The sequence below is a fragment of the Lycorma delicatula genome, chromosome 7 (assembly GCF_047948215.1).
Source record: "Lycorma delicatula isolate Av1 chromosome 7, ASM4794821v1, whole genome shotgun sequence".
NCBI classification, from domain to species: Eukaryota; Metazoa; Arthropoda; class Insecta; order Hemiptera; family Fulgoridae; genus Lycorma; species Lycorma delicatula.
Genome location: NC_134461.1, coordinates 33,471,907 through 33,496,837, shown reverse-complemented (window position 1 = coordinate 33,496,837; position 24,931 = coordinate 33,471,907). Strand labels below are relative to the sequence as shown.

The following is a 24,931-nucleotide window of genomic DNA, read 5'->3' as shown; positions in this document are numbered from 1 at the left end:
ATGTAGAAATTTAAAGTAATAGAACTGTAATTTTATTACATTTACAGCAGTTAAAATGATAAGGTTACGGAGTATTTCGCAAAAAAAACTTTTTTATTACCTGTGTTACATTGGCAATACTGGTGTGGTATATGTCTGATGATAAGAAGTTTTGATGTTAAGGGATTTGTTTTGAATGTGTTCGCGTATTTGGTGTCTGTTATTGTGCACAGAAACGTCAGCAAGATTTTTAACATTAAATTCGTTCAGTTTTATTGAAATCTGAACTTCGTACGTTATCATTTATTTAATTTCTCCGTATGTTCTTTGCTACTTCTGTATAACCACATCTACAATTATTACACAAAAGATGGTAAAAAAGATTACTGTGTATCACTTTATTCGCCTCTTGGTTAATAAGTTTTGATGTTTTAATTATGAAAAATATTACATGTTTGTTTGAATTCTTTCAGTATTTAAATATTTTATAAATTTTGTTTCCTATTACACCTTAATAAAAATATTTGAATAAAAAAAAAAAAAAAACTGTAGCTGAGTTGGTTAATTATAGAACGTTTTAATTTGTTAACCCAAAAAATTCTAACCAAGAATTGCCATCAGGTAACCTTTTTGAATTTTTTTTGGCCTGTAGAAGGCCAAACAAAAAAAGCGATGCTGTCTGCTCAAGTTGGTGGGATGGTTGTGAGTGATCATACCTATATCATTCTGAACGTACTACAAATCGTGAATGATTTATCTGCTATTGTAGAAATGTAAATCTTTTGCAATTTTGCTTATTGCAGCAAAAAATTGCTTATCGCAATTTTTTTGCAGTTTATTGGCAGCTGCTTTCAAAGTATGAGTGCAATTGGTCGCATCTAGATTCCCAGGCTTTGATGTAATTCTGATTAGAGCAAATAACAGAATGGTGACAACATCAGGTAGTTGTATTGCAATTTTTGAAATATCAACCTTGCTTAGAATGCAAGTGCTAACTTTGTGATATCCTACTCGTAAGCAGCATTGAAAATTTGGGAAATTTAATTAAACAGCAGTCTGCTTGTAAAGAATGAGGAATTATACCTATTGGCAAATTTGTTAAACAAATAATACTTTCAGGAAATTATAAATTGATATGATTAATTTAAAACTAATGATTTCACCTATATCAAATATTAGCATAAAAATTTGTGACAGTTGTCTGTGGATTTGCAGAGTGTAATTGTTGATTTTTGTGATTTTGTATGGAAGTTAAAAATATGTATTTGGTTGTAATCATCCACTATTACTCAGTTGGTAGAGGTGATTGATACTAATTAGGTTATGGTTTGGTTAAAAGTAAATAATTGATCTCACTGGGTTTTTTAAGTTTAGTCTCCTCTCCTATTTATATTAATTACTGCGTAATGGTGTTATTAATATCTTTTATACAGATGTTCTAGAAGTTCTGTATTGTGTAACAGAAATAATTATATTTCAGACCAGACTGGCAGGATTTAAATCACGCAAAGCTGATGATACTAATATGGAAGAATCTAATGTTAAAATTCTGGCTCAACAGTTTCTAACATGCAGAAAATTTAAAGGAATTTATTTGGAGAGAAGATGGGTTGAAATGATTAAAGAATATCGGTAGGAAAAACAATTTTCTTGTATAATTTAAAATGCATGTACCTTATTTGATGGTTACAAATTAAAATTATGTTTGTATTAACCTGACAGTCATTTTTTGGTAATCTGAAAAACAAAATTAAGCACATCTTTGAGTTTTTCTATAATTCTAAAGTTAAGGATAAGTTTCTGTGTATTAGAAGTATGACATATCATTTTAATAAAAATTAATTAACTTTTAGCAAAATGTATTTAAGAATCATCTTAGCTCGGGATTTTTCTCAGGATAAGATAATTAATTTTTTAGAAGTTCAAACTTTATTGTTTTTGCAATATAAAATTTTACTATTATTACATTTATTTTACTATTATTTAACATTTTAAATGATTCACATTCAAATTATTTGGAGATTGATCTTACAGAGTACTTTTTTGTTGCTAATTTCACAGATTCAGTTTTTCTGTAGAGTTGTTACCAGTGATGAAGTTGTTAGTGCTGCGAATTCTATGAATAAGGTTAAGATAAATGCTGTATTAGAAATCAAAGTATAATGTTAGATTATAATTATGCTGGAGTTTCATAAATTAAAAATATTAACCACCATTAACAACAGGCAAATCGGTAATTCCACTGAAGATGATGCAAAATTAGCTTCTAAAAATGCTCTGGAAGACCAATGTGGTATGTTACTATGAAATCCTTTTCATGATTTTTGCTGAAAGTTATTACTGTCTTATTCTTACATTGTTATCTCTGCATCTGAAATTTCCAATTTTTGTCCACAAAACATTGAATTTATTGTTAGATTTTCTTTCACGAACATTAACTTTACATAAATAAACTGTAGCATCTAGAGTCAGTGTGTTACTTTATGGGTTGTTATTTCTAGTTGTGGTACTAGAAGAAATAAAATTAATTGTAGTAATATTTATGTGATCAATATCATTAATGCTGTCTGATAAAAAAAAAATGGCAGGTCTAGATTAGATTCATTTTTACATTCAGGGTTTTTTTTAGGAAAATCAGATGAAGAAGAGTTATCAGAAAGTTACTTTTCGTAGTTTGTTTTCACACAACTTTTTCTATTTTTTTCTATGTTAAAACAAAATATATGTTAAACTATGTACATAAACAATACTTAGGGTGAATATGGAAGTCAGTTTTTTACAGAACTTTTAAATACTGCAGTACTGGCAATATTTACATGTTGCCATTGTTAAGACGGTCATTGGGTTTGCTTGCAAAGTTCAATTTGTTATTTAAGAAAACGAAGTATAAAGATTAACAGCTTTGTATGGATTTGAAGATTGCAAAATTTTTTCTTCAGTTCTGTGGAGGCAGTGTGTTTTTTAATGCATTATTTCTTTTACTGTATTATTTTACTATTTATTCCCATTTTTCTTAAATGGCTATAATCTATGTAAATCACTCTTATATGTAAGAAACATTGAAAAGAGTTTTTTTCCACTGTACAGCTAGTGCTGTGCATAGTAAAAATATCAATTGTAAGACAGAATATGTTCTGTTCTTTTTTTTTGCAATTCTTTTGGATGGTGGTGATGGCTCCATAAATATTATAAGAAACTGATGTTCTTGTTCATACACATTGGTGTATTTTATTAAGGTGGTTTATGAAAGTGGATTTGGTGGTGGATTGGAATGCTTTTGTGTTTTTTTGTTTGATGTAAAATTTATTATAGTCGAAGTAATCAGGTTTGAATATCCAAACGAGACAAAAAAAAAAAAATAGAGCTTTTCATAGGGCAAAGAACTTATAAAGATCTTCCAACTCCATCAACTACCTTATTGAAACAAGTTGTTTACAAACGCATGAAAATCTACACAAAACAGTAATGAATGTAAATTAGACACTTTTGATAAATATAAACAAGGTTCAAAATGAACAAGCAAGTTAAATCATTTGCATTTTTTTTTTTTTTTTTGATAAACAGTGAAAATCTTTCAGTGATTCAAATTGACCAATAGTACCATTACACTCATTTCTTCAGAAACAGTCTTTGAAGAAGCTTAACATTGAACAAAAGCTAGCTTACCAATGAATAAAGTTTTAAACTTTCTCTGTAAATTAGTGTTTTGCAGTTGATTTTTTAAAATTTTCAATTTTTTATAACATTATTTGGTATGGTTATCAAAATTCAAATTAATAAAAAGTTAATATTTAAACTGTATTAAAAGAAATAAAACAGATATTTTGAAAATGATATTTTTTGTATTTGGCATTTATTAATTAATTCTACACCCTTAATTTTCCATTCAGTATATGTGTTACATACCGTCGTAACACTAATAAAATATTATTTTGTATTCCTGTCCATTTTTATTTTATTTATACAGTGCTAAATAATAGCTAAGTTTGCTTAGCTATTACTAGCTAACTTTTGCTTACTAGTGTTATTTGTTGATGATGGGCACTACGTTTGACAACTTTACTTGTTCAGTATTAATCTTTAATTAGCCACATTAGGTTGAGCTAATGTGACTGGACCCACCATTGTGCAGTCACATACAGGGTTTGTTAAGAAAATAACCGAACTTTATTTTTTTAACCTTTATTAATTTTATAGATTATTGGTCCTGGTACCTTTCAAAGTACTCCCCTCCCCTATTTACACACTTTTCCCAGCGGTGTTTCCATTTAGCGAAGTAGTCCTGGGTAGCTTCATTTGAAATGGCCTTAAAGGTCCATGACATGCTTTAATGCCATCAATAGTCTCAAAATGATGTCCTTTCATCACTGATTTTAATTTCGGAACAACAAAAAATTGCAAGGAGCCAGATCTGGTTAGTAGGGAGGCTGAAGGAGGATAGTCATCTGATTTTTGGCACAAAACTGATGAATGTATAGGTGCGTTGTTGTGGTGAATGAACCATGAGTTGTCTCACCACAACTCTGGTCTCTTTTTGCGTTTTTTTTTTTATGTAATCATAAAATGTCTTGATAGTATCACTTTTTACTGTTTCACCTTGAGGCAAGAATTTAAAATGCACAATTCCATTAAAATCAAAAAAACAGAGAGCATCACTTCGACATTGGATCGAGTCTTACGTGCTTTCTTGGGGCGTGAAGATCCTTTGCCAGTCCATTGTGATGATTGAACATTTGTCTTGATGTTGTAGCCGTAAACCCAGCTTTCTTCTCCCATTATGATCCTTTGCATGAGGGTTTCATTGTCATGTTCAAGAACCCTTACTGACAAAAGTCTATTTGATGTTCTTTCTGCTGTTCTTAGGAACAAACTTAGCTGCAACTCAACTCATGTTCAATTTTTCAGTAAAAATATCATGGCATTATCCAACTGAGATGCTAACCTCTTCTGCAAGCTCTTTGACAGCCAGTCAGCGATTTGCATGCACCAGATTGCTGATTTTCTGAATGTGGGTGTCATCAGTTGGAAGTCTAAGGCCTTCCTGGGAGGGTTAACTTCAATCGACTGACGACCACATCTAAATCATGAAAACCATTCATAACATTGCATATGACCCAGAGCATGAACTTTGTAAATTTGTTTCAAAATTTGAAACTTTTCTGTGAAAGTTTTCCCCAGTTTCTTGCAAAATTTTATGTTTTATTGTTGCTCCTGAAAATCGCACATTACAAAAGTCGCTATTAACACTTAAATACATTGCACTCTAATAACAATAACACTAAAACTAAACAAGATATCAACAATCCAAGAACATGTGATTACAGAGGAAGTTATGCGGAGCACAATGCTGCCAACCGCACATCACTAAATATCTCTGTTGGCGTGTAATTAGTATAGTTAAAAATGTTCGATTAATTTTTGAATAGACCTTGTACAGATGTGCATGCATGCATGCATGGATGCACACAACATACTATAATATGCACTTATTAACTAAAAAAAAAAAAAAAACAAACTAGAACTAGTTTCTTTACTGTTTCCCTGTCTTACTGACAAAAGTCTATTTGATGTTCTTTCTGCTGTTCTTAGGAACAAACTTAGCTGCAACTCAACTCATGTTCAATTTTTCAGTAAAAATATCATGGCATTATCCAACTGAGATGCTAACCTCTTCTGCAAGCTCTTTGACAGCCAGTCAGCGATTTGCATGCACCAGATTGCTGATTTTCTGAATGTGGGTGTCATCAGTTGGAAGTCTAAGGCCTTCCTGGGAGGGTTAACTTCAATCGACTGACGACCACATCTAAATCATGAAAACCATTCATAACATTGCATATGACCCAGAGCATGAACTTTGTAAATTTGTTTCAAAATTTGAAACTTTTCTGTGAAAGTTTTCCCCAGTTTCTTGCAAAATTTTATGTTTTATTGTTGCTCCTGAAAATCGCACATTACAAAAGTCGCTATTAACACTTAAATACATTGCACTCTAATAACAATAACACTAAAACTAAACAAGATATCAACAATCCAAGAACATGTGATTACAGAGGAAGTTATGCGGAGCACAATGCTGCCAACCGCACATCACTAAATATCTCTGTTGGCGTGTAATTAGTATAGTTAAAAATGTTCGATTAATTTTTGAATAGACCTTGTACAGATGTGCATGCATGCATGCATGGATGCACACAACATACTATAATATGCACTTATTAACTAAAAAAAAAAAAAAAAACAAACTAGAACTAGTTTCTTTACTGTTTCCCTGTCTTACTGACAAAAGTCTATTTGATGTTCTTTCTGCTGTTCTTAGGAACAAACTTAGCTGCAACTCAACTCATGTTCAATTTTTCAGTAAAAATATCATGGCATTATCCAACTGAGATGCTAACCTCTTCTGCAAGCTCTTTGACAGCCAGTCAGCGATTTGCATGCACCAGATTGCTGATTTTCTGAATGTGGGTGTCATCAGTTGGAAGTCTAAGGCCTTCCTGGGAGGGTTAACTTCAATCGACTGACGACCACATCTAAATCATGAAAACCATTCATAACATTGCATATGACCCAGAGCATGAACTTTGTAAATTTGTTTCAAAATTTGAAACTTTTCTGTGAAAGTTTTCCCCAGTTTCTTGCAAAATTTTATGTTTTATTGTTGCTCCTGAAAATCGCACATTACAAAAGTCGCTATTAACACTTAAATACATTGCACTCTAATAACAATAACACTAAAACTAAACAAGATATCAACAATCCAAGAACATGTGATTACAGAGGAAGTTATGTGGAGCACAATGCTGCCAACCGCACATCACTAAATATCTCTGTTGGCGTGTAATTAGTATAGTTAAAAATGTTCGATTAATTTTTGAATAGACCTTGTACAGATGTGCATGCATGCATGCATGGATGCACACAACATACTATAATATGCACTTATTAACTAAAAAAAAAAAAAAAACAAACTAGAACTAGTTTCTTTACTGTTTCCCTGTCACCTTGCCAACAACAGCAAGCAGGGTAGAGCATTGACTCGTACTCTCCTCCAATACTGTTTAATTAACAAGCTAACAAGCACATGCAACAAACAGTATGATAGCCTGTTTGAATCAGGCTGAGTATCTAGCTTCATTTAAATAATATTAAGTGCTAGGATGAAGTGACATATAATTGTGAAATTCGTGGTAAAATTATAAAAAATCCGCTATAGAAATGTACCATTTGTTGAAGTTAGTTATGGTGATGATTTTCTGTTGTATAATAAGGTTTTCTATACAATTAAACTATTTAAATAGGAGAGGGAAAAATGACTGAAGATGATCCATATCTTGATCATCCTTGCACATCAGTAACATATGCTGTATTTTAAAAATCTATGAACTATTAAAAAATAAAATCATTGTCTGGAGCATTCAAACAACTGTTGAACTGCCTAACATTGATAAACAAATAGTTTCAACAGATTTTAAACGAACATAAAAATGTGTGTGCAAAGAAGGTTCTGAGAATCATCACTACCAACAAAAGGAGAGTTGAATGAACATTTGTGCTGTTATCCTCAAAAACATTAAAAATTATACTAATTCTGGGGAAAGTTATTTGTGATTCTGGTTTTTTATGTGTAATTCAGAAGCTTAGTGATTATTGTTCATGCATTGTAGAGCTAGATCACCAAGATAAATGAAGCAAATTTATATTAAAAGAAATGACTCTTTATTGACATCGAAGGGATTTTTCACATTAACTGGGTCCCTGAAGGTCAAATTGTTAGTCATGTGCACTTTAAGGAGGCCTTGGAAACCTTTAATTAATGAATGAGAAGAGTAGGTTTTGAATTGTGTAAAAATGATTCTTCACCTAGGACCAGTATATAAGCATGTCGTCTATTAAAACTTTTTGACACAGTATGAATAATGTATGCTAGAACATCTGTACCTCCTAATCTATCCCCATGTGATTTTTTGCATCCAAAGATAAAGTCTGCATTAAACGAAACCTGTTTTGAATCAATAGATTCAGTGAAGGCAAAAGTGAAGAAGCTTACTCATTCAGGGCTTACTCATACAGTAGTGAAAAATCTGCATGGAGCAGTCTGCAATCTGAAGCAGTCAATTTTTCCATTATGAAAAATTGGTCTAATTGTTTTATAGCCACACCTCATATTTATAACAGGCTGAAATGAATTCTCTTGTTACCACATTTTATGAATGTGATGACCTTAGATTTATATCCTAGTAAAAAAAAATCAGTCTTACACCTGTCTTAAAATTATGATCAGGATTCTCTTACTTTCGTGTTGAATACTGTTTATCTTTCTTAGCTTCATTCTTTTATTATATGTTGACATGTTTACTTATGTTTGATAATGGAGTCATTCTGAAATGCGTTAACATATATATATATATATATATATATATTTTTTTTTTTTTGTCTTCAGTCATTGGACTGGTTTGATGCAGCTCTCAAGATATCCTATCTAGTGCTAGTCGTTTCATTTCAGTATACCCTCTACATCCTACATCCCTAACAATTTGTTTTACATATTCCAAACATGGCCTGCCTACACAATTTTTCCCTTCTACCTGTCCTTCCAATATTAAAACGACTATTCCAGGATGCCTTAGTATGTGGCCTATAAGTCTGTCTCTTCTTTTAACTATATTTTTCCAAATGCTTCTTTCTTCATCTATTTGCCGCAATACCTCTTCATTTGTCACTTTATCCACCCATCTGATTTTTAATATTCTCCTATAGCACCACATTTCAAAAGCTTCTAATCTTTTCTTCTCAGATACTCCGATTGTCCAAGTTTCACTTCCATATAAAGCGACACTCCAAACATACACTTTCAAAAATCTTTTCCTGACATTTAAATTAATTTTTGATGTAAACAAATTATATTTCTTACTGAAGGCTCGTTTAGCTTGTGCTATTCAGCATATATAAATATATAAAAGAATGAAGCTAAGAAAGATACTCAACATTTAACATAGAAATCTTAGTATTTTAGTATAAAATATAATAATAATTACTATCTTAATAAAAACAGGTTTTCTTTAGCTATTGAACTTCAGCAGAATGAAATAAAAATGTTTGTAACAAAAATCAGACATTTCTCATGTTTATGTTAAACCATAAATACTGTGAAAACTAAATCCATCCTCTTGACTAAATATTGTTTAACAAAAGAAATGAAGATCAAACCATTTCAGGACCTATTTTGTGAACAATGCGATGGATTCACATATCATGCAGATTTGTCAGCATAATTACTTTTGAATTGTAAAAAAATATAAAATTTTCTCAGGTAGTTTTCATAAGTAGAAATATTTACTTTGAATTTCAGACTTACATTAATATAGAAATACGTAATTCTTATTGCCAAAATAACTATTCATTTTTTAAAATTCATTTATTTGAAGGTGACCTTTCTATTTTGCGTTGATTTAAATTCTCTTGATAGATGATTTTAATATTTTTTTGAAAATATGTTCTTTTGTGCATTTAGCATTAGACTTCTAAAGTCTTTCTTAAATTTGCTTGCATTCCTATATTTATATTGTTACCACATGTATGCCTAATTTAATATTGGTGGGCGACAAGTAGCAGCTCAGTTAGCTGGAGCACAATATATGTATGCGCTGGTACAAGCGTCACTTCCACCACGCAGTTCTCCCACCATAGTAGCGAGCGGCCCCATCACTCTCTGCCTCCAATAAAAGAGCATGCATGAGAGTGAATTTTTAATTCATCATCATTGTCAACCACCACAAGGTTATAAATTACAAGCCGTCGAAGCCATTTGACGACAACAGCTCTTATCAGGGCTACCATAAGGTTATTAATTACAATGAGCGATTGAAGCCAATCAATGACAAAAACGGTCCTTTTTAGGGTTATGATAAGGTTATTAGTTATAATGAGCCATTGAAACCAATCGACAACAGCCTTTTCAGGGCTACTACAAGGTTATTAAATGCCACGTGCCGTCGAAGCCATTTGGTGACAATAAATGTAACGATGGGTTTTGGGTTATGAAAGTACCTGTGCTGCGATTTTATCTTTTATTTAAAAAAAAAAATATGCAGAAGTAAATATTTTTTCAGATTTTATATTATAACATAAAATAAAGAACAATTCCGTATTGAAGTTAATTAGAATTTATTATTTTTTTCTTATTTCAGTGATATTGTTACCATAAGTAAAGATATTTATGTAGAATTAACTAATGATTTAAATACTGTGAAGAAAAGACTGAGGGAATTTTATGGTGATAAAAAATGGATTGGTATAACAGGTAATTAAATAATTATTTTATTAAAATTCATTCGACCAGGAAATGCACAGCTAATTTATGTTTAATAATTTTATTGAATTGTATTTGGTCTTAGCTGCCTTATTTACTTATGTAAATACTCTCATTATTACTGCTGATGAATCTATACCTAATTAATTATTAATTTTTCCTGTGGTAATAATTTTCAAAAAACAATTATTATTTTAAGAACTAGTTCATTTTTAAAAAAATATAATAAGATTGAAATTGCAACGTTAAAAACAATGAGAAAAATTATTATAGTTTTGTTTTTTTTTCAGAAAAAAATGATTTTTTAAGAAATTGCGTAATACCGTGAAATATTAATCTTAAATAAATCTGTTTCTTGCTCTAAATAATTTTGAATTGCAAAAATCGCTTTTACTGTTTAATGAATAATTTTCAATTTTTTTTTTTGTTTGATAAATAAACGATCATGTAATAGAAACACTTAGATGGCAATGTTAGTAAATAAACAGTTAAGCACATAGGGTGTACCGACTGTATGACTTAAATGTATTGTAACGAAAACAGGCTAGCCATTTATTTCATTAAGTATTTTTTAAATTTCAGTAGATTAGTAATTTAATATATAACACATTGTTTAAGGGATCTAGTAGGAATCATGATTTAATCTTCATTACATTTCAAATTGGTTATGAAACTTGTTTGACATCTATTATAGTATTTATTAAATTGTAATAATCCATTTAAAATGTATTTTTGTGTTGAATTAAATAAGTAGATGCATTCATTATTTTGCAAGTGAGACCTGTCAAAGAAGCATCTATGTTAGAATAGATTATAGTAAGCTGTGAACAGCAAAATATGATTACGGGTTAAAATGTTAAAAAGTTTTTTTAAATAAAACATAGTTAAGTTTTTTGTCATATTTAATCAAGAGAATATTTTTGTCTGTCTTTCCTTTTTAGTAAATATTTTTTAATCATCTTTGTTTGTAGACATATACTTTATTCAATTATTTATTGATTTTATTTATAGGGTGATAAATTAATATAGTAAAACATTGAATAAATTCAAGACTTGAACCAACAGAGAACAAATTAATTCTACTGCAGTAGCTTATTATTGACAAATAGAATAAATTTAAACTTAACAAATCTTTTACATAACATATTTTACTTAACAGTTCCTTTTAAGTATTTTTGCATTTAACATGTTGAACACTAATGACTCGTTAACATGTCAATGAACTGTACCAAGGGACTGTTGATGTGTTACATGTCAAATGTCTATGATATTGTATATTGGTATTATTCGAGCTCAGACAGCTGGCGTGGGATGTTTAATGTTGTGCTATCTCTCTGAAAGTTCTATTCAATGCTATTATTAAAGTTGTGAGTATCTCAACCTGGCTATTTAGAGTAAATATTTTCATTTTGTCAAATTTATTATTTTCTTAAAAGATTTTGCTTCAATCAAATGTAAAAAACAACTACATTAATTATGATGTGATGTGGATAAACTGTGAAAAAAAGATACGTTTATCATGAAAAGTGATGGTGATGAGTGACTTATTAATGTTACTGAGATTAGTCGTATAAATTTTTTATGGATATACAGTTCAGCCGAAGCAAATACACTTGTTTTTATGAACAGAAAGTGAAGTAGTGAATAACACCTTGATGCGTTAAGTGATTGTCATCTTCATCTGGTGAATTATCCATTTAGGTATTCCTTTCTGAGTGGTAGCGTCTCGACCTTTCATCTGGACATCCCAGGTTCGAATCTCGATTAGGCATGGAATTTTTACACATGCTACAGAATCATTCATCTCATCATGCTCTGAAGCAATATTTGGGTGGTCCCAGGGGTTAAAAAAAATAAGATATTCCTTTCCTTAAACCATTCCTCTTCTATCACCTTCTCCACCACTACACACCTCTTTTTTATATTATCACCTTATTCTTATCTGCTGTTTCTTTGGATATATCATTTGATGTCCCGTGCCTCCTAATAATCAAGTTCCTTTTTTACCGCATTTTGTTTTCCTCATCAGATTTCTCAGAAACTTCATTTTCATAGCCTGGATGCTCTTTCCTCTCTTTCCATTGCAATCCTTGTTTTTTCTTTGTACATAAAAAATAGAACAAAGTATATTTTATACAGTTTCCTTATACTTTGAAGGAGTCACCTCTTTCCACAATACCTTTTACATCTTAATAAAAACTCTCTGCATCCTGTTACCATTTACATTCCATCTTCCTCCTCTATCCTTTCCAGACAAAATTTACATTACTTCTTTTCACACTAGTTTGTATTTGTTCTGGTTCCATATGTATAACTATTTGTAAACTCCATTCTTTCCTACCAAATTACAACATTATTTGTAAACAACCTGTTTTGCACTTTCCCTCTATTAGCATTACACTTCATATCCTTCTGTTTTTCATCTGTTACTATAATGAGGAGCAAAGGTGAAATTACATTTACTGTAATCTTCTCATTCTTGAAAATCGATGGTTCTAATTGTCTTTGAATTTACAGTAACTCAATAAGAACACTATTATATGCCTTTTTAATATCTTTGATAATAATAAGCACATCTAAATTTTCAACTCTTCTCTTAATTGCCTTACTGTAAACATCAAATTCATAGTTGCTTTTTATTTTGAAAGTCCCAAATTGATTCTCTCATGTTTTCATTTTCAACTTTGACCCTATATTTCCTTCATTATTCTTAAAAATAATTTTTTTAGTATAGGAGGTCAAAGCTGTTCCTTGCAGTTCTGAATTTAATACTAACACAATACTTTAAAGTAAGAATCATATCACACTTTTACTACATTCCTTTGGAACTTTCTTCTGTCTCATTAAGTGGTCTAAATGTCGTGGTTCAATAATACACTCACTGGTGTTTCTATTATTACCTTATTGACTTATCCCAAATTGTAGCCTTCTGTAGTCTTATTTTCAACAGTGTAACTTATACCTCTTGTGTGCCTACTTTCCTAATACGTACGTATCCTAATCTCTTTCTTTAATTATTATACTTTTTCCTTCATCTATATATTTTTTCCCGTATCATATGAGGGAGATAAGAATTGATTTTCTACTTTTTCCTACTTCCTTCAAGTTTTTCTTTCCCTTATTTTGTTGAGAAAAAATGGTTTCTAATTGTCTGTGTAATAATCAGGACCACATCTGAATACAATAGAAAGTAATTTTCTTTAAAAACTCTCAAGAGGCTTCACTCTTAAATTAATCAAATGTTAAACAAAAACTGTGACCTCCTGTAGATAAGATTATTTTTTTGATAATTTACAAATGTATTATTTCACATGAATATAACAACAAATTATTTAATTATTGCAGGTCCAAATACTATTGGTGCACCAGAAGGGTTTTGTCTCTGGTTAAAAAAATGGAATGAACCATTAGGTGAACATGAGTTTTATATCAAAAACGTTGAATTTGAAGAAAATGAAATTTATGTATCTGTAAAAAGTATAAAGTGCGTATTATATATGTATGTATTTTTTATTTTAGTATCACAAAGTCCTTATGAAAATTATGCTGTGAAGAATTATGGATCTAAAGTCTGTTAATTATGATGAAGTTGCTTGTCTTATGAAATCTTTTATTAAAATTCATCCACTGTGTATAAATCACAAAAATTTGTTCCTGCTAGGTAAGGGATGGAATCCTGTTTGAAATCTAAAAAACGTTTTGTGCAAGTGGTATACAATTCTAATTGCTTTAATTTTCATTACTTGACTTTTTTAATGCATCCTTAAGGTATAAATCAAATATTTTTATAAAAAGCAAGTTTAGTTTTTTGTTCAATATATAAAAAAAAAAATTATATATATTTATATTCTTTTTTGTCATGTGCATTCTGAGTAACAAATGCAAAAATTGTATTTTTGATTAAGATGGGATGATTGATAAATATTTCAAGTTAAGAAATAAAAGTCATCGCTAAGATTTCTATAGTATATTAATAGATTGCTATTTTCTGATTAAAATATGTTATCTTTGTTTTGCTAAAACAGGTTGTTCATGCGTAATCCCTTACAGTAGTAATCAGACAAAAATTTAGATGAGGACAAATTTAAATAAACAAAACCATTGAATTAAAAACCAGTTTGCTTAAGTTGAAAATAAGGTGCCTCATAGCAATTATTTGCTATGGATGTAACAGGTGCAGATAAAAAATACATAGTGTTTTAAAGCTTGATAGTGAATAAATTATTTTGCTTTCCCATCAATAAAATTATGGTTCAATAAATTTTCTATTAATATTTTATCTGAGTTTGATAAATGAAATATTTCATAAAATAAAATCAGTTTACATTTCATCCATGGTTTCCTCGTGTATATCTATTTCGTACAGAATGTGATTTAGTCATTAAGCTAAAATTGTACTATATAGATACTGTAGATAAAATTGTACTATATAGATTATACTGCAAATTGCAACATACTATCTATTTAAGGTTTATTGACAAACAATAATGGATAAATTTGTGTATAAAACAATCTTTAAATTTCAATAAAAAAAATTGGGAAAAGAATCATTTAGATCATTAAATAAGTAAAGTTAAAGAAAATTACATATAAACATAAAAAAAAACTGTGGATGTGGTTGTTCTTATAGAAACAGAATGTTGGAGGTGTTGAACCAAATTTAAAGGATTGATTTGGGGGATCAGGCAAAACAATATGCAGGCTAACAATTTTATGCCTCTTATTGTTATTACTAATAATAATAGAAGTTATTTTTAATTCAGTTAGTGAAGGAAATGAAAACAAGCACAAGTTTGTTAGACTGCTTGTATTTTGTGATGCATTTGTATAATGTTGAATGTTTTTCAACTGATTTGAACAAATGAGGTGTCATCATTTTATTCACAACTAGCCAGAACTTGGACCCTTGGAGCTCAGGTCACCCCAGGTGAATCCCAGAGCCAACTCAGGCCACTGCACCAGAAACTGGTGCAGTGTTACTAAAAGTGTTTTGAACTGAATGGCGATTATGTGGAAAAGTGAAGTAGATATATAGTAAACTAAAACTGTAAATAAAAATCTTTTCTTACAAGTTAATTTTTTTTAATGACCAAAGGCCCTTAGTATATGAATATACCTCATATAATAATGAAGTAAAAGGATATTAAAAGGATATTATTTTATTTAATGTAAATGTAATTCTATTATTTTTGTAATATTCATTCAATTGATTCGAATCATTCAGTTCAGCTCACAGTGATAGAGACTCTCAGTTTACAGTTCATTAATTCAATTCAGTAAAGTTTGTGCTTCAACTAGCAAATCTCCACTACTATATATATATATATATATATATATATACATACATACATGAGGTTGCGACAATAAAGTAATGAGACTGATTTTTCTTTGCAAGATGTGGCAACCCTGCAGCTTGCGTAGGCACACCATCTTTGACCTTGGTCTATAAGCTACTTCTAGTCCAAGCGGCACATTGATGCAACTGCTCAGTCGTGAGTTGTGCTGTAATAAGTGAACACGTGTTTGTGTCTCTCGTCACAGAAATGAAACCGCAAAATATTGCGCAATGGTATGCCATTTCTTTTTGCGTTAAATTGGGTGAAAACGCGACGACAACTTATGGTAAGCTTCAGAAGGCTTTTGGAGAGGAGGTTATGTCAAGAGCTCAAGTTTTTCGGTGCCATAAAAATTTTTAGTGAAGGCGGAATGAATGTTGAAGATGAAGACCGCAGTGGACAACCATCAACCTCACGGACAGATGTCAACTTGACCAGGGTGGGTGAAATCGTACGATCTGATCGAAGATTATCCGTGAAAATGATTGCAGAAGAACTCAACATCAATCGAGAAACGGTTCGTCTAATATTAACTGAAGATCTTGGTATGAGAAAGATTTGTGCAAAATGGTTCCCAAAAATCTCACACAACAACAGCAGCGAGAAACACGGAAAAATGTGGCAGCCGATCTGTTAGAGCAAACGGAAATCAATCCAGATTTGTTGAGCCGTGTTATCACTGGTGATGAAGGTTGGTTTTTTCAATACAATCCAGAGACAAAACACCAAAGTTTGCAATGGTGCTCAAAGGGATCACCCAGATCAAAAAAAGCTCGCATGTCAAAGTCAAAAGTGAAATGCATGCTTGTGCGCTTCTTCGATTCCAAGGGAATTGTTCATAAAGAGTGGGTGCTTCCTGGACAAACACTTAACCAATATTTCTACAAAGAAATTTTAGAAAGACTTCGTAAACGATTTCTTCGTGTCCGTGCCAACATTGCTGATAATTGGATTCTGCATCACGATAATGCGCCATCCCATACTGCTCTGTCAGTACAGCAATTTTTAACCTCAAAACAAATTTCAGTATTACTACAGCCACCTTATTCACCAGATATCGCTCCGTGTGACTTTTTTCTATTTCCAAGAGTCAAAATGACAGTCAAGGGACACCATTTTCAAACAATACAAGATGTCCAAAAAGCTGTGACGAGGGTCTTGGAGGATATTACAGAAGATGAGTTCCAGAAATGTTACCATCAATGGCAGAAGCACTGGAATAAGTGTGTGCAATCAGAGGGGAACTACTTTGAAGGAGACAACACTAAAACAGCTTCAACGGTAAGCAACATTTTTTTTCACATCAGTCTCATTACTTTATTGTCGCACCTCATATATATATATATATTTTTTTTTTTTCAAGATTTTTGAAGATGAAATATATCTAAAAACCTCAGTTATGTCAAGAAACATTGGTAAAAATTTAATTGCGATTGATTGAGTAGTTTATTTGTTTATTCTAACAAACAAAATCCTTCTTCCTCTTTATATAATAGTATAGATAAAAGGTTTAACATTTTATCTAATAAAAACATAGTTTGATAAAATTAATATATTTAGAACTATTAATGAGTAAAAGGTTTTAATAGATGCCATTTTGGAATTTTCAAAGGTAAAATCTTCAAAATTATTTATTTTGGATAGATAAGTTTTCCCAAACTTATTTATTTTACTGTAATTTTTTTCAGAGGAAAATAAAGCTAGATAGGACGTTTGTCCACTTAAACATTTTTCTTTATTTTAATCAGTTCGTTAAGTTTGACCTCTACAACAAAGGGATACCCGATAAGCAAAGTAGGTAGTATTTCCAGTGCAAATGTCTGAAAACTGGGCAGAAGTGATTGCTTTTAGTTCACAGTTTACGGTAATTTACATTCAGTACAGCAGACCATCTAAGTTGTAGAGGAGAGATATTTTAAATAATTAATATAATAATGTTGTATTTCTGCTGATCAGAAATTTTTGCAAGCATTTGTAGAGCTCAACCAATTTTGTCTTTAAACAGATACAATTGAAGTAATGAGTGATTTTAGTTTAAGCTTGACAGCGCCAATTGATGCTGGAAACCAATTTGTATATGATTTCATTATAATAGAGCAGTAAAAGAAAAAATGTAGCATGTATATATATATACTCAGTTAGTAAACATATATACTCTGTTGGTTTAGTAATAGTATGTGATAATCCAATAAATTGAACTGGATACTACAATAAAGAAATTGCACGTGTTTGTATATTTATGCTACTCATCATTGATTAACAGTGCCAAACAAATATTAGCACCAGAGTATAATTGTTTTTTGAAAGAAATTAATCATTCTAATTTTTTTTTTTTGTTATTTGTGTTTAGTGTTTTCATAGATATCTCTTTCAGTATGGATAAATTAAGATAAAATATTAAAAAAGTTACAAATATTTTAACTACAGAGGTGCATGCTAACTATTGTATCTGATACTGAGAGTAGTCATTAAAAGGTGCATATCCTCATATATGATAACTGCTGTATTGTCTTTAAAGTAAAATACTTTCTTCAGTGAGTGTTATATAGTAATTGACATGTATATATATGATTTATTTGGTATTTGTTTATGTATCCTTTTTTTTATTTTCAGGCTCACAGATTCAAATCCAAAATCGTCCTGCAATAATAATAATAATAATAGTAACAATTATAATAATGAAGGTATCACTTCAGATTCAGAAAATTTCAATTTTAATGAAAAAACAAAGGCCGTGTTAAAAGATTTATATGGCCTATTAACTGTTAATAACATAAAAACCTCAGCATCATTTATTATTATGTTACTTGCTGTAATATTTACATTTCTAATATCATCTATTAAGTGGTTAGGGGAATTTACTATACGTTTTACACATGAAGTATCATATTTTATTCATGTATGTATGCCACTACTCTTAGCACTTGTTGGAGTTTTAGAGAAAACAATTGGAGGTTTTTATCTTTTATTAGCAATGGTTTGGAGGTCATTTTTTAACAGGAATAATCATATTCCATTTAATGGTCAGTTACCTCCTAATAGAAATCCATATGTTATGGGACCACCACATCAAAATTATCGGAGACGTAATCAAAACTTTCAATGGAATTAGATTTATGATTGGAGCAGAAACCAGTGAATAACAATGCACAGCGTAAAATGAATGTATTTGATAAATAATATGAGAATGAAATAAGTGTATCAAAACTATTAAACTTCTGGTCTAAGAAAAATAAATAAGTTTCCACCACACTGATTACAGGGAATAGATTTTTAATGTGATAAGTTTGGCAAAGTTAAATTTTCCCCAAATCCTGATCATGATGTAATTTGTATTTGTTCGTAGTGTGATTATTCCAAAATCCATGCTGCATGTTAGTAACATCCTTAGAAGTGAATGGATGTCTGGTAAATAATATAAAGATAAATAATGATCAGTGTTATATTAAAATTTGTTTCCATTCCATATATCAGCAACATATTTGCATATATTTGATATTTAAAATGCATTAATTAAGTAGATATAAACTGTACTCAACTTGGCTAGGCCAAATGGCAGTATGGTACCGAACAAAGCAAAATAAGTCTTCGATTATGACTGCGTAAACAAAAAGTACAATAATTTAAAGTACAATATTATAAAAGTTTTGTAAAGTAGGATGCTTCCTTTAGTATTAATGTGGTGGATTACTTTTATAATACTTACGCGTTATTTTAAATTTTATTTATGTACATAAGGGTATATTACTTTCTGGAAAGTAATATACCTTTAATATTAAAGAGAATACAGAGAATACATTCCCCTGATATTCTGCTTTAGATTTTATCTGTCTATGTTATATACTATGAAGAACTATTTTATATTAGATTTTTATGGGTTAACTGTATTTATCATTAAAATGTAACATTAATGATAGGAAAGCCAGAAATGTGATGTTGCTGAATGATAGTGGAAATAAATTAGTTAATTTTATATGAATTAAATTATATAGAAGTAAGTGTAGGAAGGGGAAAAAGAGAAGATAAGAGAATTACAGTATTTAAAGCAAATAAAACCTCTACCGAAATTTAAGCACATCTTTTGACGTATGACTACTGATGTTTAAAGTTTTCTTTAGTAATACATAACATATTTTACTTTCCAGATAGCCATGTGTAATAATTATGTACATTGATATTTTAAAATGTTTTATGCTTTTCTATTTAATTTTATAATTAATTGTTTGAAGTGTTTAGAGTAGTTTTGTAGTACAATATAGCTTATCTTGCTTGTGGTTGAAGCAAATTCGGATTTATTTATAACTGTTTCTCATGAACACAATCTTTCATTATTTTAATGAAACTGGTAGTGAATATTTAATTTAACTATAATAGCTTCATTATATTTTTATACTTTTTATAAAACGCTTAAGAAAAATTATTATCCAAGGAATTTTTAGTAAAAAGTAATAAACCTGAACACAGATTTTGTAATTGTGTAATTTTATGGTAAAAGAAGAAGCATTTGTTAATTTTTAATGTAACAATATTTACAGCATTTATTATATAAATTAATCTTTTCTTTTATTCTTTAACATTATTATGTGGTGTTTACTGAACTGTGATAGTGTAGACTGTTCTAATTATAATTTTTTCAATAATATCGTAAATAATAATTATTGTATAAAATTAGGTACTTCTGGTTTAACAGGGAACACATTTTTTTTCTTTTAAGTATATGGTACGATTGCTTTTGTAAGTTATATGTGTTTTTATAATGTTTCTGACATTAACTTATATTATTGTCAATTAATGGTGGCCAGAAGTTGACCAAGATGACTTCATAAGAGAGATGAATGTAACAGCATATCAGTAATGGTAGTCAATGATTTAGTGGCAATGTTATTATATTAGAAAGTAACAGGAGAATTTCTGCAAAGAAAAAGTAACAATGGAAGTGTGTTCCACAATAGTGGATGTTTTCATAGTTTGCAAGACAGATTCTTGACAGATATTTCACAAAATGACAGATGTCATCAAAATAAACTTAAGAGACTTTCATTTTGATTCATGGTAAGTCTATTATATCACCACACTTGAAACAAGCTGTATTCCAACATTTCATCAGATAAAAGGTATCAAAAAGGACCAAGGTACAGCAAAGCATCACATGGAGTTTGTCTGTAGTGGTTTTCCAGTGGTGGCAGAGTGGTCTCCTATTACTACATAAATATAAAATTTGTATATAGTGATGCATTGTCTGGGCTGCACTGTATTTATAGTTATTGTTTTATGTAATTTATATTTTATTATTCTTTTCATTAAATATATTTACATCAAGATAAGTAATTATATATTTTAATAAAATTGTTTAAAATATTTTACTGTCATTTTAATTGTATGAATGATTAACTTTTAAATTTTACTTAATATGTTAAATGTTTCCTATAGCCACAAATACCATATTTTTTTGTTTTTTACAGCCATATTTTTTAGAATAGTCATTTTTACTAATAACCTACATTGATATGGTAATATCAATATGGCATTTATTGCATAGTTTTTCAAGTTTGAGTTATTTAGAATACACATGCTATATGTTCAATTTATTTTACATGTTAACTAATTTTCATAAAAAAATTTACTAAATTTCCCATTTGTTGTTCATACCTAAGAATCCTGTGACTTCTTAAATTGTACATTGGTTAATAAAGGTATACTTTAATAATGTATTCAGTACATTACTGTATGAATTTTTTATTTATTGGCTTGTTAACTACAAACTTTGTACAATAGCTTTGATGTTGTATTTTTGTTTGTATTCTCCATAGGGAACATGATGTTTACCTACATATTTTTCTTTAACTGATATTCATAATTTTAAATTGATAAAATGTTTGGCTGTCATTCTAAATATTAATTTATTGAACGTAGCAAATTATTAAAATTTTTCATACATGGCAACAGAATATTGTATAATGGTTTGGGGTGTTTAGAAAATGTGCTAGTTAAATTGGATTTTCAAAATAATGAAATGAGGGGTATTGAAACTTAATCTGTATTTATGTGTCGCTTTGTATTATGACTGCTTAGTAGAGATACAGAAAAGTTAAGGCAGTTACTTAAACTTGTAATTTAAAATTACAGATTTGTAAAAACATCATGTCTTAAGATTTTGGTTATGTCATTCTGTGGCAACGATTGTCAATATACACTACTTTAATATTGTATAATGATTAATTATTAAAATTTAGAAACAAACACCAGCTAATATATCTTGAGTACTTTTTTCATTGTACCATTGTATGTGCATTTTTTGAATTGTCATCTAAATATATAGAGATTCATCAACCTAATCTACAGTATATTATATTATTTCTTACATCGGAATAAAATATCTATTTATTTAATATGATAGGTGTTGGTGTTTTTAACTGTTTTTCTTCATTTGTTTTTAAACTGATGTGAATTTAATAGTAATATGTGATCATTCCTAATTAAATTGAAAATAAAACGTATAAATAAATTTTTAACGTATAAAAATTAAATTTTATTAAATAGAAAAAGAAAATAATAAAATACATTTTTAGTTCATAGCCATATTCTTGTAAATAAGTGTAACAATGCAGTTGCTTCACAAATTATAAAGGTTTTGTGGTGTATTCTTTAACCTCTAAGTCTTAGATTCAACTTGTATGAAGGCTTTAGCAGTTCACATCAGTTTTTTTCTAGCCTCATAACTGGTTTACTGACTATATACCTACCAGTTGTGAACCAGTATGCATAAATTAAAAAAAAATCACATATTTTATGTAATCGCATTTGGATTTTATTTTATTACTTTTACTATGAAAAGGATGGTTAAGAAAGTACATTGTTGTATAAAAGTCTATTTCATTTGAAAATAACATGGAATATTTAAAATATGCCTTCTTTTCTCAGTTAATGAACAAAGTTGGATATCATTAATCATGTTTTGTCAAGTCAGCCTTAGTCTTACATCATATAAAAATAATAACTGATTAAACTCATTATGATTTGGTTGGATTTATATTTTCATCATTTTATATTGTTTCTTTATTAGAATTATTTTATTTTTTTATTGAATTATGAAAATTCTAATTACTTTTTGTCAAGACCATTGTAATTTTGATTTAATATCTTTTTTAACAAAGTTAAATTTAAACCTTATTTGGAGTATATGCATAATTATAAACAAGTCTTGATTCCTGGATTGAGTATAAATAAGGCAGACTGTTTTCGTAACTAGTATATCTGTCAGCTGAGCTCATTTTTAGAGGGAAACTTGTAGAAAAAAAATCTTATGTTAAAACGTAAATCTTACTTTCATAATTGCACGATTGACTAAATTAATGGATGTATTTGTAATATTAAACCTTGGGCTTTCATGTTATTCATTTTTATTTTAAAATAAATTTTATTTTTTAATCATTTCTATATTATTGTCTAAAATGTATTTTTTATTTTTATAAGTGTATTTTTATGTATATTACACGCAAGCTTTACTATTTGTGCATTATGTATATACATTATATTTTGTTAGTAAATTGTTTGGTGACTTTTAATCGATTTATTTATTTTGTTAAAATTATATTCCTGCTGTTACTATTAAAAAATAAAAATTAATAATGCTTGACCTTTCACATGGCAGGGTGTGAACCGATTAAAATAACTGATCTGACCAAGCTGGATCATATTTATGTTAAGGCTTTTGTTTCCTTGTATAATACATTCCAGCTACCATTCTGTAATTTGTTTTTAATTTTACTACACATCTGGCTCTAATGGTGCAACAAACTGTAGCTATATTCACTATGATCAAAGAGCAGATACCTTATGTAATTTTAGCTAAATGCAATTTTTATTGGAATTAGCACTAAATACTGTGAATGTAGTACATAATTGGAGTTATATGGTTTTTAAGGTATATCATCCTGTTATACTGCAGACGTTGTCTTTGTTAGCTAATATCATTATTAATGAATGGTATCATTATAGAAAAAAAATGTAGACTTATTTAAGCCAAATTTTTTTCTCTTATACGTATGTAATTTGTACTTCCCACAAGTTTTTCAAAATTACAAATTATTCAGCAAGTGTGGATTCTTTTTTTGGGTAGGAGCACAAAAAGCTGGTAATTAGGTATGTGGTCAGATTATACAAAAGATAAGATTATTTTTTTTTTCACTCTATTCCCCTGGGCCGGACATACAATTAAGTAAAGCTAAGCCCAAGGAAGTTTCCTTTTATTCTAAGGCAGCCTTCCAACCCATCGGCAGTAAATCCAGCACGGCAGGTTGGTCTCCCGGGTCGGATTTTTTTATCTTTATTTTGCCTGCCTCTATTTCCTGGGAGGGGGTAACCAGACACGACTATTTCGTTCCTGGCCCACCCTCCAGAGACCGGGTCTCGGCTTACAATTGCCTGCCTCTAACCGCCGCTCGAGGTGACTGGTCTCGACTATGTCGTTCCCGGGCTCCGAACGATGGCCGGGTCTCTGTCTTAATTTTACCCCTGACCTACGCTAGCTTTGGAGTCCCCACCCGCTCAACGGAACCGGCACACCCAATCATACCGGCCCTCATGGATGAGGTTGCCCGTCCTTCGCTACGCTAAAGTCCACGGCATCTCCCTTCAGCGTCCCTAGCGCGCACACCTTCATAGCATACTTGACGAAGGCTCTCCAGTTCTCTTCTGAGGGCAGCATGAAGGACATCAGGTTTTCGGGTCTTAATCTGTCGATGCCATTTGCACACATAAATTTGGCGTGCTCCGCTCTGTCCTCTCTGTTGCAAAACATACAGTACGGAGAGCCCCGTCTGCCAAATCTATTGAGGTAATGCTTAGACATTCTATGGCCAGAGAGCATTTGTGACGTATAAAAATTTATATCACCATGCTTCTTTTTCGTCCACATGTCTAAGTCTGTGATTAATTTCCAGGCTGCACATCATTTCCACCCAACAACGTTGGGTGTCACCTTCTGTAGATGTGCCCGGTTCTTAATGACCGTCATTGCTCCACCCCAAACCGGGACGGTATATAACAACGCTGAAGTTGTCGTTGATGTGATTAATCGGCGTTTGGATGCCCTTGTGGCCGACTGAGTAGTGATCAACGCATTCAGTGATTTCAAGGGTTTTTCGGCTTTTGTACAACTGTCGACTACGTGTTGACTAAACTTACATGATTTGTCGATCTGTACCCCCAGGTACTTTATCATGTTTTTATTTTGTAGCCACTGACCGCCTGGCATGAGGCTTATTCTACCCACCATTCTTCTGCCCGTTAGTGTGATGTATACACA

General features: G+C 30.4%; 1 protein-coding gene across 1 annotated transcript; it reads left to right on the top strand.

The window, feature by feature from the left end:
- Window positions 1-119: 119 nt before the first annotated feature.
- Window positions 120-23,189, top strand: LOC142327243 (uncharacterized). The gene is made up of 5 exons (XM_075370071.1): window positions 120-352; window positions 1,460-1,611; window positions 10,167-10,279; window positions 13,634-13,772; window positions 18,238-23,189. Exons 1-5 carry the CDS (start codon window positions 350-352, stop codon window positions 18,734-18,736), a joined length of 906 nt encoding a protein of 301 aa, XP_075226186.1. The 5' UTR covers window positions 120-349; the 3' UTR covers window positions 18,737-23,189.
- Window positions 23,190-24,931: the final 1,742 nt, after the last annotated feature.